The sequence below is a fragment of the Tetrahymena thermophila genome (assembly GCF_000189635.1).
Source record: "Tetrahymena thermophila SB210 genomic scaffold scf_8254667, whole genome shotgun sequence".
Taxonomy (NCBI): Eukaryota; Ciliophora; class Oligohymenophorea; order Hymenostomatida; family Tetrahymenidae; genus Tetrahymena; species Tetrahymena thermophila.
In genome coordinates, this window is record NW_002476434.1 from 1,980,860 (window position 1) to 2,000,308 (window position 19,449).

A 19,449-nucleotide genomic window follows, 5' to 3' on the forward strand; every position below is an offset into this window, starting at 1 on the left:
ATATATTATCAATTAAGATATTTATATAAATGATATTAAATTCATTTAAAAGATTCATTTCTGATAAATTTACTGATTAAAAGGTATTTCTATTTATTTTATATTATTTTTGCTTAATAAATATTAATAAAATAGAAGCATGCTCACAAGCAAATCTTATAAAAAATACAACAAGGTTAACTTGATGATATACTTAACATTTGGAAATGCAATTAGATAGATGCCAATTACTCAGATGAAGTAAATTGAATATTTTACACTTAACAATTAAATTCCTTACAAAAAATAACTATTCAATCTTTTTAAAGAAAAATAAATTTAATTTTTTCACTAAATTTTTATTCTTTTAACTTATTTTAATTTGATAGTAAATACAAAGATAAATTTAATTTAAACTATTTATTTAATTTATATAAAGAGAGGTTTAACTTTTTTAATGGCAGCTGTTTGTTACTCAATAGATCATTTAGAAGAAGGAAAGAAGATCATAAAATTTCTACTAGAACAAGGAGCTGACATCAATAAAGCTGATCACGGAGGAAGATCATCATTTTTAATGGCTTGTCACTGGGATTTATAGGAAATTGTTGAAATTTTCCTTGATTATAAACCAAATCTTGATTCAGATACATAAAATAAAGTAAAATGAGAAAATTTATTGATTAAACTTATTTTAAATTATATTTACTTATAAATAAAGTTTCTAATCTTAAATCCAACTTATACAGTGCTACTTAAGGGAAATTATAAAATGGCTAAATTCTTGCTTGATAATGGTGCTGACTACAATAAAATCTTTGAATTGCATAACTTTAACGGCTAAATCAGACTAAATGGTGAGATGTTATAATTCTTATATTAGTATAAGATAGAAAAGCAAAGTAAATATTTCTTTTTCATTACGAAATTTATTCTATTAATAACTCCTGTATAAATTTAATTTTAATTTAAACTATCACTTTAATAATTATTTAACTTAACCAAAAAATTAGAATTAATAGAAAGATAAAATTTGCTTTTTATAAGACAGAGTCTAATAGAAAAGGCTACTGAATAAAATACTAAATGTGAGTAATCTTCAACAGAGTAAAATTCTCAAGATTAATAAGTTTTTCTAGTTTAAAAGCTAAATAAAAACGAGCTAAAAGAAGTATTAAAATACATCTGAACAATGAATAAAGAAGTTAAATCCTTATAATTACTTAACTACATTTATATAATATAATTAATATTTCCAAATTTAATAAATATAAATTAAATTATTTTAACTATTATAATAACCATAATACATTTTTTCTCAAATGTGTAAACTAAACATTATATTTATTTTCTAAATTAAATCTTCTTCTAAACAATCATAAAAAATAATATTTTATATTTCTTTGAAATTTATCATTTTAACTATATTTTTATATAAATAACTTCAAAAATTGGCTATTTAAGATGTTTAATATTTTTAAACTTATCTCAAAATATGATTTTAGAATAAATTAAGTAAGCGTTAAAAGTTAATTTCTTTGAATTAATTATAATTTATTTTATTATTAAACTTTGAATTTACAAGAATTGATTTCATTCTATTTATTATGTGAAAAGAGCATAATAATTTAAAGGCCTATTTTTATATTTATTTATATATTTATAGAATAATTCATATTTTACTAAAAATTTGAAATATTAGTAAATTAGATTTGATATACAATGTTAGTTAAATACTATATTAACTTATTTATGATATCTTCATTTGACTATAATCATTTGGGTAGATCCAAATGATAAAATAGAAAAATATTATTCTAAAAAACATAAACTTTTTTAATTAGCTTAAAATTCTAATTACTTTCGAAATATTTTTTTGTGATAAGATGCATTTTTAATATACAATATTTTAGATAAAAGGTGAAATTTTTGAGATAATTAATTATTATATAAAAACTAATACTGAAAATTTAAGAGAATAGATAATTTTTTAAAAATTATGGATATTGAAGCAAATAGATATCAGTAAGATGCTGCATACCTCTATGAAGGTTAGCAAAGCTCTTCATCTGAAGAATTTTCTACTAAATCTCTGATTAATAGTCCTAGCTTTAGAATTTAATTCATTAGAAAAGTTTACTCTATATTGTTAACATAACTTTTATTGACTGCATTGGTATGCTATGCAGGAATGTATAATCCTACTTTTGGTGCTTATTTAATTACTAGCCCTGCAACACTTGTTCTTTCTATTATTGTTTCGCTTTCCATTTTACTCGCTATGTTTTGCAATAAAGTAAACCTTTTAATAAATTTTAAATATTTGCTTTCTTTTAAAAAATATTTATTTAAATTGTCATTTTTGTTATTAAAATTAATTCAATCATCATCAAGCATTTTAACACAAATTAAGAATTCTTCAAACTTTTATTTTAAAATTTAAAGAATGTAAGTAGAATTGTCCCAGCCAACTATATCCTTCTTGGTTTGTTCACTGTTTGTGAAAGCTATATTGTCAGGTAATTCTATTTTTAAATCATGTATTTATTTTTTATGCTGATTTCTTAATAAAAGTTTCTTTTGTGCTTTGATTAGCTGGACTGAATCTGGTCAACCAGATTACGAAGGGAGAAATTTGTAAATATTAAAATTTGTTGGTTATTTTAAATAAAATATATTTTTTATTTATTTCAGAGTTTTACTTGCCGCATTCTTTACAATTGGTATCACTATCTCTCTAACTGTTTATGCATTTACTACAAAGCAAGATTTCTCATTCTGTGGAGGGTTATTATTTGTTATGCTTTCTTCTTTTATTTTATCTTCTATTCTACTTGTATTTTACAATAACTATGTCTTAGAAATAGTAGCTTGTTCTATCACAGCTATTATCTATGGAATTTACATTGTTTATGACACCTAGATTGTAGTAGTAATAAAATAACTTTAATCAATAATTTAATATTTAAAAAAAATGATATAACAATAAAATTAAAAAATAGGGTGGTAAATATTTTGAACTTTCTATAGATGACTATATCCTTGGTGCTTTAATGTTATACATTGATATAATTAGACTCTTTTTAAGAATATTAGAGATAATCATTAGATCAAAAGGTAAATGAATCAATGAATTATTTCATGAGTAAATAATAAGTAAAACATTGTACTTCTAAATAATCAAAAATTAGGAAAACTTTGAATTATATATATATAATCGAATTAAAAGTTTTTTATATTTTGTTTCTTTTTGTTGCTGAAAAGTAATCTTATATATTATATATGCATGGGTTCACAAATAAACTCTGTATTAATTATACAAATATCAATAAATTAAAATCAATCTCTTATCTAATTTCTCATAGTTAAATATCTAAATAACTAAAATTTCAAACAAATTAAACACTAAGTAATATTTTTTTAACTAACTTTCAAAATTTAAACATATTTTAATATTTATATTGATTACAATAAAAATGAATTTTTATTGAATATTTATTTTAATTAATTTTTATTGAATATTTATTTTAATTAATTTTAATTGTGTATAAATTTTAATTCAATTTTCAAAACTAATTAATTAAGTTAAACCTCATTCATATTGATTGATATTAATATTTTTCTAAGAAGTATTTGATAAAGTAATCATATTAAAAATATCTTGTGGCTTAACCTTACTCAATTTTTATGCATTTTTTAAAATTAATTTTAATTTTAATGAATAATTATTTTAATTCATTTTAATTATAAATATATCTAAACTAATTAATTAAGTTAAACCTCATTTATATTGATTGATATTAATATTTTTCTAAGAAGTATTTGATAAAGTAATCATATTAAAAATATCTTGTTATTTAACCTCATTCAATTGTTTTTGCTAATAATATTATATTTCAATAAAATCTAAAATTGTGATATCATTTTCACTCTATTTTTTAGTTTAATACTTTATTTTAAAGCATTAAATTTTATTATTTAAAATAGGAAGTAAAAATAATTTATAAAAATATTTTTAAATATATTTTTTGTAAACAAATTTGAGAAAATATGTCTATTAAGATATTAAAATAATAAATTTTTATTTTAAAATTAATTAATTAATCTTTAATATTTGAAAAAATGAAGATCAAATGCAAAATAAATTTTCATATTTTATTTGTCTTTAATAAATTTTAATATTCTTTATAAATATTTTAATCATTTTAATCTGGTGAAAAGCATTTTTATCTTCCACAAAATTAATATTTTAGTTTTTTTTATTAAGCTCTTTCTGATAAGTAGCGAGGCACACTTAATAGCTTCAGCTTTTCTGGACTTAATTAGTTCTAAGAATTTCTATTATTAGTATTCTTATATTTCTTCAAGTCTATCTTGTCTGTCATTTAATTTTGATCTAAATTTTCTTGTCTTTTTTAGAAATCTTGGCTGTTTGCCCTATTTTAAACTAAGTTTTGTAATTGTTCCTTACCATTACTTTGTAATAATTTATTTTTCTATGTGTTTGATTATCTTCTTTGCTCTTAGAAAGCTTTGTTTATTTTCGAATCCATTTGATCCAAATATTAATCTTGTTAAGTTATTTCTTAAATTGTTTAACTTGTTTAACTTTTTACACTTTATTTCATTTCATTGTTTTTTTTTTATTTTTCTATGATTTAAGAATTTTGCTAACTTTATGAACTGTTCATTGTATCTAAAGTTTAGTTTTCATTTTTTGAACGCTTAGACTAATTTACTGATTATTAAGTAGCATATGCAAATTATATAGATTTTTTCATGTTGTTGCTAGAATTACCTAACTACGATTACTAATTAACTGAATCAATAGAATATTTCTTTTCAAACTCATAAAATTTTTAAATAGCTTCACTATATCTGTAATTACCTACTTATTTTTGTATTTTATAGATAAATCTGTTCAACTCTTTCTATTATTATTCGTTATATTTTTCTTCTTATTTATTTTTTTCCGTCATGCTTTCTTTTGAGTAAGAGTCGTTTTTATTGTTGTTGTTTTCCTTTATATCTTTATAAATTTCTTGAATAACTTCTTCGTTTGATTTGTTATGGTTTGAAATTTGTTATCTTTTACTAATCTTTTGCTAAACCAAATTTAAGCTTTTACTATCATCTTCATCATTCTATATTTCACTGTTAGTCGATTAAGTTATATTTTTAAAATTATTTTCTCTATTAATATATTATTTATTTTATTCTTTCATGAAGTAATTATTTTTTAAAGCATTTTAAACATTTTTTTATTAAAACTATTTAGAATCTAAGCTATTTATTGAATTTCTATTTTATTTAGAGAAGCTTTATAAATCAGAATCTCTATCAAATGAAGTTCTTCGTTGTCTTTACTAATTTGAAAGTTATTATTCTTTTGGTATATTTTAAGGATTTTTATAAATTTTCTTGTTTGATTCTGAGTTGTTTGGGTTTTATTTAATTTATTGAATCTAACCTCTCCTTGGAGTTATTTATGGTATTTCTAGTATTTAAGTATTTTCACTTGTTAATTTAGGCATTTTTATTGTAACTGTAGTATCATCACCCTACTCAATTTAGTCATTTTTTTTCAACTATTCAATGCTATTTCTTGATATTGTATTTAAAGGCATTCTATTTAATAGATTTCTTAAAGAACTTTAATCTTAGCTTTATTAATTATACTTTTAGGGAAAAGAAATTTTTTGGTATCTGAGTTTATAAATTTCATTTTATATATTGAAATCTCTCTCTAAACTATCAAGCATGCTGATATTTTCATCTTAATTTTAATCATGATTTTATTTCTAACTTTTAATAGAGTTATTTCTATCTGAACTATCTAGCTTTTACGAAGATTTCTTCATTTATTTGTTATGGAATGATTGCAACCTAGAATTATTTAAGTTTAAAAAATAATCAGCTGCTACTTAACTATTAAATTATGGATAATCTTTCATAATGTCTTTCAATTAATCTTTATTTTTGTTAACACTATATGAATGTTCTTTTTTGGTAGAATTTCTGGCACTTAAAGGAGTTTTTAAACCTTCTTCCTTTTATTATATTGAATTTATTTCTTCCTAATCTTAATTCATATGATTGAAGAAAGGTGTTTAATTTAAGCTCATTCTTCTAGTATGTTACCTGCTTCTATTATTTTGCAGGCTTTCTTAGCTGTCTGCTGAACTGAAATGACTGTCTTAATTTTCGAGTACTTTTTTTCCATACCATGTAAAATCAATCATATTGATTAATTGACAAATAATTATTCAGTTATGATTATTTTTATTCTAAATTGATTAACTTCTCTAAATAATTATTAATAACCATTCGCATTAAAAAATAAATTTGAGAAATATATAAAAATTATATTTTTTGATAATTAATTACCATCAATAAATATCTTATTACAAATTATATATTTGTTTAATTAAAATATGGATTTTTTCAAATTATAATTTTTTTATTTATCACTATTCTAAAAATACATACACACTTTTTTAGATTATTTTGATTATAAATATTTATATTTATCTAAAATTTAGATCTGTATTTATATATTCAATTTTCAGTCTTCAATATTTAATTTAATAGTTTTATAAATATAATAATTATCTAATTTTTAGATTATTAATACTTATAAAATGAAAAATATTTATCAATATTATTGATTCTTTTAATTATCTCTTAAATATTTAATTTTTTTTGTAATATTTTAAATGTATTGTATCATGGTATTTCTACTTTGATAAAGGTAAATAAATGAGAAATAGCTTTAAAATTGAATTTAAAGGTAGGTTATTAAAAGAGAAAGGTTTTATCTTAACATTTTATTTATTTATTATTTAGAAATTATTTAATTTAAGGATTTTGATTGTGATGTGTTTTTTATGTTTAAAAAAATATTTTATTTAAATATTTTTAGATTTTATCTTAAAATTTTACTCATTTTTATTATAAAATTTAAGAATAAATAGTTTTGTTTAATTTAAACTTATTAAACTAATGTGTTAGAATATTAATATATTATTGAATTATAATTTAAACAATCTTAGAAAAACTTACTTTCATTTATAATTTCTCTTTAAAAAGTAATTTATAAAAATTAAACACATTTTATGAAGGAATGTAAATAAGTAAAAATAATAAAAATATCAAAATAATATTGATGAGTTAAATTTAACCTTCAATGTGCATGCTTGAAAGAAAGTATATTACTTAAAATTTAACAAATATTTGATGAGATACTATTATAATGAACATATTAACTAAATTAAGAGGTATTTTAGTAAATTTCCCAATAAGCGTAATATTAATTCTCATTTTTGTGATTTTAATGTAATATAACACTTTATATTATTCATCAAAATTTTTGATTATTTTTTGAAATAACAAAATAATTGTTTGATAATAATTATATCAAAATTCATTTAGAAAAACACTATAATTTTAATAAAAATAAATGAGGATGGCAATGATGAGTAAGTAGGAATAATTTGGTTTAACTGTATTTTTTATTTCTTTTTTATACTTCTTTAATTTTATATAAAAATTAACATTTTTAGAGGATGGATGACATATAACCTATGAAAGAGTAGCTTGTAAAATATGGATAAATTTTCGAAGCTTTCTCCACATCTTAATGTAGAAAAATTATTTCAAAAATTTAATGAAAAAAGTTTTTTAAAAACATAGATAAAGTCAGAATGCTAGTAAAAGACTAAGGGATAGAGGGAATACTGGTGATTGAACCTAGATATTTAGGATTCTATCCTTAAGGTAATCATTTTACTTATAAGGTTTTAAATAATTTTTTTTTAATGGTGGATAGAAAATAGTTAACTTATGTATGAAACTAGAATAATTTGGAGTGATATTGATTGTGCAGAAACAAAAATCTAGCCAAATGAGAGAGGAAATAGTCATATAAACTTAATTGATTTGCTTTTGTACAAAACTGGAAAGAAAAAAATAGTTGCTACTTACTAATCCAAAGAAATTAGTCATTATAAAGAATAAAAGCAACCTATAGCTAGAATTAAGTTTGAAATATTAAGTCGCTAACTTGGATAAGTTAATTTGAAAGAAGAGTAAATCATAGAGCTCATGGAATAAATTTAACATGAAATACACAATAATTGCTCTCAATCTAAGCAGTTCTATTAGTAGCAGCAAAAGCATATAAGTGATGTAAATAATGTAAACTTTTTAAAATTTTAACTTATTCTCTAACAGCTCTATTACATATTTAATTTACTTAGTTACTTACTTACTGAATAAATTTATCTTTATAAATGAAAAGTAACATCAAAGTAATTCTATAATTCCTCACTGCGAAATACTAATCCATAATTTAGTTAACTTTTTCAAAGAAGATATCAAGCTAAAGTATAAGAAAGTTGTGCTCGATTAAAATGACTTCAATAACGTATTACCAATTTTTTATTTGTCATTCATTCATTCACTCATTCATTAATTACTCAACCCAATTAATTATATTTTATGTAGATCATTTTAAGTTCTATTCCTGATAAGTTTCAGCTATTTAACTGGCAAAGGGTTTACTCTTCTAATATCGATGGTTATTCTTATTCAAGGTAAATAATCTCTAATTCAATTTTTCAATTTTATTTAATTTTGTATAATCAACATTAATTAATTATATTAGTTATCATTATTATCAAGTTTTTCAAAAGAACAAATAAATTATTTTATTTAACAAACGATATGAACTTAGTAATTAAGTTAAATATCACAATTTAAAATTTTTATCTATTCTCATATTTGTTGTATAAGAAATCATCCAAAAAAAGATATAAATTACCTAAATTACGATGAAAGTTATTTTCAGCTAGATTATTCATTAATTTATCAATTAAATATTATTTTGAATACTCAATAATTTATCTAATGTTAATACATTTTATAAAGTATTAATGACATTTTCTATTTTATAGATTTCTTAAGAATATACAAAGCTGTTGCCTCTGTCTTGTTGTAATACAAGATACTAAAAATAAAATGTTTGGAGCATTTTCAAATAGTGGATTAAACCCTAATAAAGGATTCTTTGGTGATGGAGAATGTTTTGTTTTTTCTATTCCTTAATGTATGGATTAATTAAAAATCTATAAAAGCACTTTGTAGAATAATTGCTATATCTGGAGTAGTAAGTAAGAAGGCTTTGGATTTGGCTGTGGTTCAGGTGGTTATTCCCTATTTGTAAGCTCTAATCTTTAAAATGGTTCTTCTTACCCTTCAGAAACATTCAATAATCCTACTTTATCATCTCAAAATTAGTTTAGCATCAAAATGATTGAAGTTTGGGGAGTGGAAGAATACGATGGGCAATGAAAATCCTGATGAATTAATTGTTTGTTAGAAACTTCTAAATCTTTTAAAAACATGACTTCAATAATAACATAACCAAATTAAATGAATATTTAAAAAGAAAGTTATGCTGAATTTTACTAAAATAATTTTTTAGTAAAAATTAATTAAATTAAACTAAAATTAATACTACAAAATTAGTATATAAAAATGCTAAAATACTTCCATTAATCAACAAATAGATAGATACCTTATTCAATATCAAAAAAAAAAAATAATATTTAAACAAAAATAAATTCAATATTATCATTTAAAGATAACATGATATTTTAAAAGCTTAATTAAATAATTACTAAATAAATAAAATGCAATAATTATTATTCATATTATTGCTTATCTTACTTACTTCTCTCAAGTAATTTATTTACTTGAACTTAAATTAATATTAATTATCATATTATAAATTAAAATCTTAAAATTTTTATAATTATATTTTGTTATAACCTTAAAATTTTTAGTAATTACTATTTTAAGAAAAATAATTTAATGCTCAAACCATTTATTGATTTATTATTCCTTTTAAGGTATATTATAGTAATTAAATAAGCTATTTCAATAAATTAATCTAATTATGATTGCCCTTTATTTATTTTAAAATTAATTAAATTGCTGTTTGATATATAAGATAAAAAATTAATTTTATTGTATTTGTAAAATAAAAGCTTTTACAATTTAGTTTTAAAGAGCCTTATTTGAAAAATATTGAATAGAAAAATATTTTTATGTAAGCTAAATAATTATTTGGTTACATTTACAAATTATTTTATTTTTTTACTTGCAGAAATAAAAATGTTTGAACATAAACAAGATTTTTCTCTTTTAAATGCTTTTTGAAAAAAAAAAATCAATGATTGCAAATATTTATAAAAATTGTTTATATTTTGCTAATTATTTTATATCCAATTTCACTAAAATATTCTTTAAATAACAAAAAAAACCTAAATTCATTCATTTTTAAATTAAATTATTTATGTTATTATTATTAATCATGTGTGAATGTTGAAATAAAAAGGATAAAAAGCTAAAAAAGTGCAAACCTTAGAAGGAATTAAAAAAACAAAACATAAATAAATACTTCTAAAACAATAACTTAGTTATTATAAACTTTTAAATTAGCTGTTTATTGAATAAATAATTTATTGCTAGGTAAATATTTAAGGGATTTCAGTAGATTGCTTAATTTGCAACACAAGGAAATCGAAGATGAATAGTTTTACTCATATGCTATTATTAAGTTAATTAATTTTATTATTATAAAGCTAATTAGTTAATAAAAGCTTCGAATTCTCAGGTATTTTCAAGCACTACTGTCCCGCTAGGGTTTGCAGTAGTGCTATCATTTGAGAACTCTGAGTAAGTTGAGTCATTATGCGAGCTCAACATCATCCAGATTTCTTTAAGTTGTTCATATTTGTTTCATGGATTGTTTATCCAAATAATCTAATTTGTGATATTTTAGTGACATCAGAACCTTTATTGGACTGAACGAAAATCTAATTATTTATTTTTAAAAAACATATTTTAATTTACAAATTATTTCTTTCTTAACTTTTTATTTTTTATGTTGAAATTTTAAGAGAGTTAGTTAGTTCATTTTTGAAAAACAATTTACTCTTAACTCCTCAATAAATTTTGAATTATTTTTATAAATATTTTAAAAAAATTACAGTGAGATGCTTCAAATTTTAGAACTTAACAAAACGCAAGTCAGTTTGACCTTTAAAATCTGCATCAGTAAGATCTATTTCTTAAGTAGCAACACCATTTTCACAATTATCAAAATCTAAATTTTGCTAATTAATGAATAATTTAATGTGGTCAGGAGCTGATGCTTCATCAGGTGATCTAAATACAATATGATGAAGTCTAACAGCAGTGTGGAAACCTAAATTTAAAATGATAAAATTTCATTATAAAATATAATTTATAATTTTTGAATAGAATTTATAGAAATTTGTTTTTATATTTATAAAATGTAATTCTAAACAGTTAAATTGCTTACCAATTTATATAACTAATTATTCATCGCAATCACTCTTCAAGTAAATATTTCTGCTCTTATCAAACAAGGCACTATCCAATGGGAAATTAGGATCCTCATTCAAACATTGGATTTTAGTTTTATCTAATTATAGAAAAAAATTAGAATCATATTTTCAGTATTAAATACTCTTATTCAATAGTGCAAATTTATATTATTTATTTACCAATATAGGCCTCGAGATCTTCGTAAACATCTCCACCCTTTTGCTGGCCTCCTTGCTATTGCTAGTTACCAGCCATAAAATTTGGCATCATTTTATATAAGCTTTTTTCTAACTCTTTTTGGTATTTGTTTTTCTTATGCTTAAAATTTTGAGAAAAAAAGTAATATTTAAAAATTTTAGAATTATTGTAAAAATAAATAGATGCTCTTTATATTTAAAACAACAAGAAAAGAATTTCAAAAGTTTTTTGATAGCAGCTACTTTCTACTATCTATCTTGTCTGATTTCTGCTCTTAAAATAAATTTCAAAGCCTAATTATACATGATAATATCAAATATATATTTGGAAGATGAGTCTATTTTAACTATTTAAAATAAATTACTTTAAAAAAAAAAAAATTTTATTCAATATAAGATAGTTATTTAGAAAAATAAGCGAGCAAAAAAAATATTTTAATTAAAAAATATAATATTTAATTTTTAAAAAATAGCCAATTTTTTAAAAGAAAGTTTAATTATTTGTTTTATTGACAAGACAAAATAAAACTTAAAGAATTCTTTATTTCTTGATTAGTTTTTAAATGTTTATTAATTTTTTTTATTGAAATAACTAGTATTTATATGTTTATTTTCGTTAATTTATTGCAACAATTTTCAATTTTTTCTAAAAAATATTCTTAATTTTATTTTTGGATGGAAGAAAATATTTTAAAAATAATTTATTTTTTCAGACTGCTAAATTATTTTGATTTAAATAATTTTTTGCTTTTAGTTAAATTTTTTTAATTTAGAAAATATTTTATGATTTAAAATAAATTGAGGGAAATTAATTTTAAGTTTAATCTTTAATTAATAAAAGAAAAACAATAAGAAAATAGATAATATAATATAAGTAGTATTTAATGTATTTTTTAATAGTATTTAATTATTTATTTATTTATTAATTAATTAATATCAGAATTTGACTCCTCTAACATTAGCACCAGATCTATCACAAAGTTATGAAAGATGAGAGATACCATTGTTATCAATAGTTGAAGGACCGCCATTGTTATGAACTCCGGTATAGGTGCTCTTGTCGTAGAAGAATCTGTTAGGATCAGACTTTTTAGCTCCTAACTTTTTACTATATTCAAGGACCATTCCTTCAACTAATTGCTTAGTTTATGCATTCTTCAAAGCAATTTGAGATAAGCATTATTCGAATTATGGATAGCTAATACCTCTTAAGTTAGGATTATTTTTAATGGTGTTGAAGAAGTTTTCAGCGAGGTCAGCTTAGACTTTGTAATTGAGGACACCACTTTCTTTTAAAACAGACAAGTATATCTTGACATCCATAGAGGATTTTTCGTTAGTGAATTTCTTGAAGGCAGCAGCTAAAGACATTTTTTTTTGTTATTTTTTAGAATGGAGATTTTTTTATATTTAGTTTATATTTTGTTTTTGATTTGATTATAAGTAATTTGATTATTTATTTTACAGGTTTTAAACAGTTATCATTTAATTAATTAATGTATTTTGATGGGATTATTTTTATAATTTTAGAATTCTTGCTGGTAGCAATTATTTAGGGTAGTAAGTTTTGCATATTGTCACTGGAATGATAAATTTGATTTAAATTATAATATTGATTTGATCAGATTGACAGACAAGCCATCAGTTTTATAAATTGATTCTTAATAAATCCAAAAATTCAAGCATTACCTCTCGCACCTTATATATCAAATTAATAGATTTGTGGTTAAAAATTTCACTGACCCAAATAAATTAATATTGAATTTCTCTTTGAATTGGAGAAAAAAAAGGTTATATTTTTCTTCTTTTTGGTATATATCCAGTTCGTATTTTCATTGATATTTGAGTTTTTTACTAAAAAAATGCTAGATCTTTTCATAAATCTGGTTATTTTTAAAATGCGATACAAATTACATGAGTAACCAAATTATTTATTAGCTTCTCTTTTGATAGCAAATTTCTAAAAGAAATAAAAAGCATTTCATTAGTTATTTATTTATTTTTAAAGTAAAAAATATTATATGTGGGTTGAAGTCTAGACATAAAAATGTTTCCTCCACTAATTCAAAAAACCGACTAACATATTGTAATATAAATATTACAATTTTCATAATTACAAATTCATTAAAAGCTTTATTTTTGCTTCAAGAAATGCTTTTTTTGCTTGAGCATACAAAACAACATCAAATAAAAATAAATTATAAAAATATAAAATAAATTTACTTTGTACTAATTTTCCTATTAATTTAATTCATAAAAACAAATTAAATTTTAATTTTAATCATTTTTTAAATAAAAGATTTTAGTTTTGTATTTATATGATAAAAGCTAAATAAATAAGGTTTACATTGAAATTTTCAAAGGTTTTCTATTTAAAATAATATAAAAAACTTTTAAAAATCAGATTTTTTTTTTATACGTTCAAATTAAAATAAAATTTTATTTAGGTTACGATGAAAAAAATTAACATATTTGAAAGATAATGTGTTGGTTTTGTGTTTTTGCAATTTTGAAGTTAGGAATACATATTTTTCCATGATTTTCCTTAAAAAATAAAACTTTTTAACAAATATGTAAATAAGGGATATGTGAGGTAAATGAAAAGATAGTAGTAGAAAACAGATAGATAATGTACATATATAGTGTATTACTGTATTATTATTAATTATTTAGTTGTTTTTATTATAAAGTTGTTGATCACTTGTTAACTCCTCTAACATTAGCACCACTTCTGTCACAGAGTTAAGAAAGATGGGAATAACCGTTGTTATCAATAGTAGAAGGACCTCCCTTTGTATGAACACCAGTGTAAGAGCTCTTGTCATAGAAGAATCTGGAGGGATCACCCTCCTTAGCACCAAGCTTCTTGCTTTATTCAATCAACATACCTTCAATTTGTTAACGAGTCATACCACCTTGAGCAGCTATTTAGGATAAACAGGTTTCAAATTGTTAGTAGTTAATACCTCTCAAGTTAGCACTGTTCTTAACCTTATCGAAAATGTATTCAGCTTGGCTAGGATTGACTCTTCCATTAAAGACACCACTATCAGTAAGAGCTCCAATGAAGATCTTAACTTCCATGGTAGAACGGTCATTAGTGAATTTCTTAAAAGCAGATAACAAAGACATTTTAGAATATAGGGATTTTTATTTATGTTTTTTTATTAGTTTTGGTTATTTTTTATTTTGATTGTTATTATATTTTTGTTAATCTATCAGCTTTTCTTTTATAGCAAGGAAATCCCTTATATATCATATTCTTATCTGATAAAGTTTGTAATAATCATATCAAAATCAAAAGAGATTTTTACTGGATTAATAAAAAATTTATATCTTTATATTTCTTGAATGCAAGAATCTATTTATTTATTTATTACTTCATTTATCTCACCTATTTATATATATTTTGCTGGAAATATTTTTGCTATAATCATCTTTTGAATCTTTTTGTTCTCTTTAAAAATCAATGAAAAATATAACTTAAAAATGTATAGCACAACAATTAATTATTCTTTTTCCACTTTTGAATATGAATAGCACTGCAATTATTCATGTTCCACTTCATAATAAAATATTAAACAAGGAACTTATATGCACAAAAAACAAATACAATTCATATAAAAGCTATTCATATTTTTAGATAGTTTTAAAAAACCTACACGCTAAATGTTTATAAAATTATAAATCTAAATAAAGCTAACATATAATTGAATTATTAATTGATTAAAGGATCATCATTCTAACTCATCTTTTCAGTTTTGATGAGCTGATTTTTAACTAAAAAATTCACTTATTATTAATTTAAAAATAAATAGATCCATTTATTAATCTTAATAGAAAATACTTAAAAAATATTTTATGTTCATTTGATTTATGTTAACATAGCTTTCTAACAAACAATTTTATATTTTTAAATGCCATTAATTTAAAAATATCAATAAGTTATTACATCCTTCATTCTGTTTTGAATATTTAAACATATTTGATTTATTTTACAAGCAAAAACCCTTATATTTACTTTTTGCTTTGAAGTATCTAATACAAAAATAAATAACATGATTGACATGAGTATTTAGAATTCAAAATTTATTTAATATTTACAGATTATGCAACTTTTAATTTATTACATAAGATTCATTTGAATACAATAAAATAAAATAATACATTTCTATAAAAAGTAGTAACTAGCCATAAAATATTTATTTATCATGTTTATTAAAAGAAAATCAATCATATAGTATATCTAATAAAAATTAACTCATAAAGAAAGGATATCTAAATAATATACTTGTGATATTTTTAAGCAAATAATATATATTTTACAGTTTTTATTTTAAGATGGATGATAATATATGATATTAATAATTTAATTTTAAATAAAGATGTTTTGATTAATTATATGTATGTAAGTAGTATTAAAGATCAGTTTTTGATTCCTCTAACATTAGCACTCGATCTATCACACAATTATGATAATTAAGAATATCCATTATTATCTAAAGTACTTGGACCTCCTTTGGTGTGTACACCTGTATAAGTACTCTTGTCATAAAAGAATCTTGAAGGATCTGCTTATTTAGTTGTAAATTTTTTACTATATTCTAAAACTAATCCTTCTATTTATTATCTTGTGCAACCCGTTTGTGAAGCTACTAAAGAGAGACAGGTTTCGAACTATTAATAATTAATTCCTCTCAAATTAGGACTATTTTTCACTTTTTCAAAAATCTGCTCAGATTAGTGAGTTGTAATCTTAAAATTAAATATTCCACTATCAGCTAAAGTATTAACAAAAGTTTTGCTATCCATAGTAGAACGCTAGTTTGTAAATTTTTTGAAGGCAGCAGAAAGAGACATTTTATATATTAATTTTTATTATGTGAGGTATTATGATTAAAATCAATTAAAAATATTACTTCGTCTATTTATTGTATGTAATATTATTATATTTTTCTTTTAATGAATTTTGATAAACGCCACAAACAAATATTTATAATTTTGCAAACAATATTTATCATAAATCAATATTTTACTGGTTTAAATTGATTCCTTAAAATATAATCCTCTAATCAACCAAACAAGATTAATAATAATAAAAACCATAGAAAAAGTTGATTTTATAATTATCTATTTGTTTGCAAGATAAAACTAAACTTTGCTTCACTTAATTTTATATTTATTAAACAAAATCTAGGAAAATATTTTATATTAAAAACCTCAATTAAAGCTTATTTTTAATACAGTAAATTATTTTTTATGATTATTTACAATCTTTAATTGGATTTTAATAAAAAATAGAAATAGAAAATAAATAAAAAACTTTATTTTTGATTAGTAATATTGCTTTTGAAAAATTTTTTTTCTATTTTGAATGAACTAAAAGCTTAATGAATTATTAAAGCTGTATTAATTAACATAGCAATAAAAATAATTAAAAATGTCAAAGTTTTAAAATAATTTAATTAAAATTTTGGTAGTTAAACTTTAAATAAAGATCAATAATTTTAAAAATTTAAGCTTATAGAGCAAATATGATTCTAAGTTTTAATTTGTTTAAGATTTGGTTGTTATTTAAATAAAAAATTATAAAAATAATAAATTAAATTCTAAATTATAAATTTAATTATTAAAAATGTTTTAAAAAATTCTAATTTAAAATTTATAAGCTTTTATTTATTTATTTAGTTAATCTAATTTAAAGCGAATTCAAGAAATGTTATTAATTATTGTTTATATTTATTTACTTTAAATAAAATTGAAATGTATTTCTTGCTTGGGTATGTTAGTAATCAACCAACATTAGCAATTTTTTTTATTTGATAACTAAATAAAATGAATAATAACAAATTAATTAATATTTCTTAATTTAATATATTTTTTTATTTAAAATGATTATTTGATTAATTTTATAATTTATTATTAAATAAAAGTATCAAAAATTAAATAAATAAATACAAAGTAGAAGTGAATTTTTAAGAAATTAATGAAATTTTTAGGTGATAATTAATAATGGAGTTAAACAAGCAAGATATTTGGTTATGAATAATACGGTTTTTTATAATAAACCTAAAAACTTATTCAATTTATTTATTTGTTTATCAAATTGAATTATCAGTAAATAATATCAAAAAATAATTATAGAGTGAATAAATTTTTCAACAAATTAAAAAATATGGATTTTCAAAAACAAGAAAGCGTAAAAACAATAAAAAATTATTAATATAATACTAGGCACTGTATTGGTGAAGGATCATATGGAAAGGTATTTGAGGGTATCGATGTTAAAACATAGGAAAAAATAGCAATAAAAACAATAGATTAAAACATTTTTAAGAACGACTAATATTTGCAATGTGCAATTATGGCAGAGATTGAAATTTTAAAACGCTTTGATCACAAGAATATTGTTAAGTTTAAAGACATAGTTTATGAAGATGATACAATTTATATAATAACTGAATTTTGCTAGGATGGAGATCTCAGGTAATTCATGAAGAGCAATAAAAACTTGAGTGAAGATGTAATCACATAAATATTCAAATAAATTCTTGAAGGTATTCGTGAGTTGCACAAAGTTGGAGTTATTCATAGAGATCTTAAACCAGCGAATATATTAATACATAATAATGAGTTTAAGATAGCAGATTTTGGGTTTGCAAGAGATGTTGATTTTCAGTCTGAGAAATTACTTGTTTCATGCGTTGGATCTCCAATGTACATGGATCCTCTTATTTTGTCAAGAAAACCTTATGGAACAAAATGTGATATATGGTCTTTAGGTGTAATACTCTATGAGATGATTATGGGAGAAACCCCATATCATAAATCAAGGACAGAATAGGAGCTTTTGATCAACATTTATACTAAACCCTTGAAATTTGAGCTTCCTGGCAGAAAATGTTCTCCAAAAATGTAAAATCTGATAAAATAAATGCTTTAAGTTTAAGAGGTAGATAGAATCTCTTGGGATGATCTCTTTAATCAATTTGGTCTATCGTAATATTTCTTTCATATTTTATAGCTTTCTATTTGATTTTTTATTGATTGATATTTTTAAAATAGAATTTTTAGTTGAATTTAAAAATATTTGTTTAACAAAATATAGCGTAGAAAACGAAGAATAATCAGTGGATGTTGAAAAGCTGTTTTTGTGTTTATTTAATATGAGAAATCACATGAATTATAAGCATTATATTTCTGTAGATTTGTTAGAAAAATACTAATACAATAAATTGTATGCTAACAAAGAGAGTTAATACGACAAATTGTTATTTTACCTCGGCTTGAGTGTCAAGAAAGAGTCAGAAAAAATATTACAAGTCGTAATAGAAAGTGAGCAAAATAGATAATCTATGTATCTAAAAAATAAGAATTTGATGGCCTTAGCTAATAGTTTGAGGATGGAGCATAATTATTACTAGACAATATTTGATGATATCTACAACTTAATGATAAGAAATGGTATTCAAAATGTAATATTTAATGACAACTAAATAGGCTACACAATAGAAAAAAAGTAGCTAACTGACATGGATCTTAGAAATTTGAATCTATACACACTTGATCTTGCCAAGTGCTTGGTAAGATAGATATTAGAAAACTTATAAGTACGCTTATAGTAGTTTCCTCCAAAAGACAATGAATAAAGTTAGGAGTACTTAGATACACTTGTTTCAGCTAATTACTTAATAGATCTGATGACAATAGAGTAAAAAGTATAGGTAGAGTCTGAGATACATTTTGAATAATACCATTAAGAAAAATCATTTTTCGAATCTCCAAATTAATACCTTAATGTTTTGCAAGCAAAGTTTATTGGTTTAAAATGATTATTTTATATTTAATTTTATTTTAA

General features: G+C 21.3%; 9 protein-coding genes across 9 annotated transcripts; 4 read left to right on the top strand and 5 right to left on the bottom strand. All coding sequences in view use genetic code 6, as the record gives it.

Annotated features, from left to right (window-relative positions):
- Nucleotides 1-29: 29 nt before the first annotated feature.
- Nucleotides 30-1,168, top strand: TTHERM_00039280 (ankyrin repeat protein; the record flags this gene model as incomplete). The annotated part of the gene is made up of 5 exons (XM_972136.2): nt 30-83; nt 136-240; nt 419-640; nt 701-881; nt 993-1,168. 5 exons carry the CDS (start codon nt 30-32, stop codon nt 1,166-1,168), a joined length of 738 nt encoding a protein of 245 aa, XP_977229.2.
- An 810-nt stretch (nt 1,169-1,978) lies between these two features.
- On the top strand, nt 1,979-3,104 carry TTHERM_00039290 (inhibitor of apoptosis-promoting Bax1 protein; the record flags this gene model as incomplete). Its single annotated transcript, XM_972137.3, has 5 exons — nt 1,979-2,275; nt 2,425-2,498; nt 2,554-2,616; nt 2,674-2,911; nt 2,982-3,104. The coding sequence occupies 5 exons, from the start codon at nt 1,979-1,981 to the stop codon at nt 3,102-3,104; spliced, it is 795 nt and encodes a 264-aa protein (XP_977230.1).
- A 1,023-nt stretch (nt 3,105-4,127) lies between these two features.
- TTHERM_00039300 (hypothetical protein) lies at nt 4,128-6,221 on the bottom strand (the record flags this gene model as incomplete). Its single annotated transcript, XM_972138.1, has 1 exon — nt 4,128-6,221. One exon carries the CDS (start codon nt 6,219-6,221, stop codon nt 4,128-4,130), a length of 2,094 nt encoding a protein of 697 aa, XP_977231.1.
- A 1,217-nt stretch (nt 6,222-7,438) lies between these two features.
- TTHERM_000039302 (TLD protein) lies at nt 7,439-9,330 on the top strand (the record flags this gene model as incomplete). Its single annotated transcript, XM_012797168.1, has 7 exons — nt 7,439-7,483; nt 7,542-7,620; nt 7,672-7,755; nt 7,808-8,175; nt 8,279-8,404; nt 8,485-8,573; nt 8,934-9,330. The coding sequence occupies 7 exons, from the start codon at nt 7,439-7,441 to the stop codon at nt 9,328-9,330; spliced, it is 1,188 nt and encodes a 395-aa protein (XP_012652622.1).
- A 1,418-nt stretch (nt 9,331-10,748) lies between these two features.
- TTHERM_00040320 (PITH domain protein) lies at nt 10,749-11,664 on the bottom strand (the record flags this gene model as incomplete). Its single annotated transcript, XM_972141.2, has 4 exons — nt 10,749-10,859; nt 11,034-11,251; nt 11,369-11,491; nt 11,574-11,664. The coding sequence occupies 4 exons, from the start codon at nt 11,662-11,664 to the stop codon at nt 10,749-10,751; spliced, it is 543 nt and encodes a 180-aa protein (XP_977234.2).
- An 863-nt stretch (nt 11,665-12,527) lies between these two features.
- On the bottom strand, nt 12,528-12,962 carry TTHERM_00040330 (hypothetical protein; the record flags this gene model as incomplete). The annotated part of the gene is made up of 1 exon (XM_972142.1): nt 12,528-12,962. The coding sequence occupies one exon, from the start codon at nt 12,960-12,962 to the stop codon at nt 12,528-12,530; it is 435 nt and encodes a 144-aa protein (XP_977235.1).
- A 1,326-nt stretch (nt 12,963-14,288) lies between these two features.
- TTHERM_00040340 (hypothetical protein) lies at nt 14,289-14,789 on the bottom strand (the record flags this gene model as incomplete). Its single annotated transcript, XM_972143.2, has 1 exon — nt 14,289-14,789. The coding sequence occupies exon 1, from the start codon at nt 14,721-14,723 to the stop codon at nt 14,289-14,291; it is 435 nt and encodes a 144-aa protein (XP_977236.1). The 5' UTR covers nt 14,724-14,789.
- A 1,227-nt stretch (nt 14,790-16,016) lies between these two features.
- Nucleotides 16,017-16,451, bottom strand: TTHERM_00040350 (hypothetical protein; the record flags this gene model as incomplete). Its single annotated transcript, XM_972144.1, has 1 exon — nt 16,017-16,451. The coding sequence occupies one exon, from the start codon at nt 16,449-16,451 to the stop codon at nt 16,017-16,019; it is 435 nt and encodes a 144-aa protein (XP_977237.1).
- Nucleotides 16,452-17,766: 1,315 nt separating this feature from the next.
- TTHERM_00040360 (Serine/Threonine kinase domain protein) lies at nt 17,767-19,423 on the top strand (the record flags this gene model as incomplete). The annotated part of the gene is made up of 2 exons (XM_972145.2): nt 17,767-18,590; nt 18,700-19,423. The coding sequence occupies 2 exons, from the start codon at nt 17,767-17,769 to the stop codon at nt 19,421-19,423; spliced, it is 1,548 nt and encodes a 515-aa protein (XP_977238.2).
- Between the last annotated feature and the right edge of the window lie 26 nt (nt 19,424-19,449).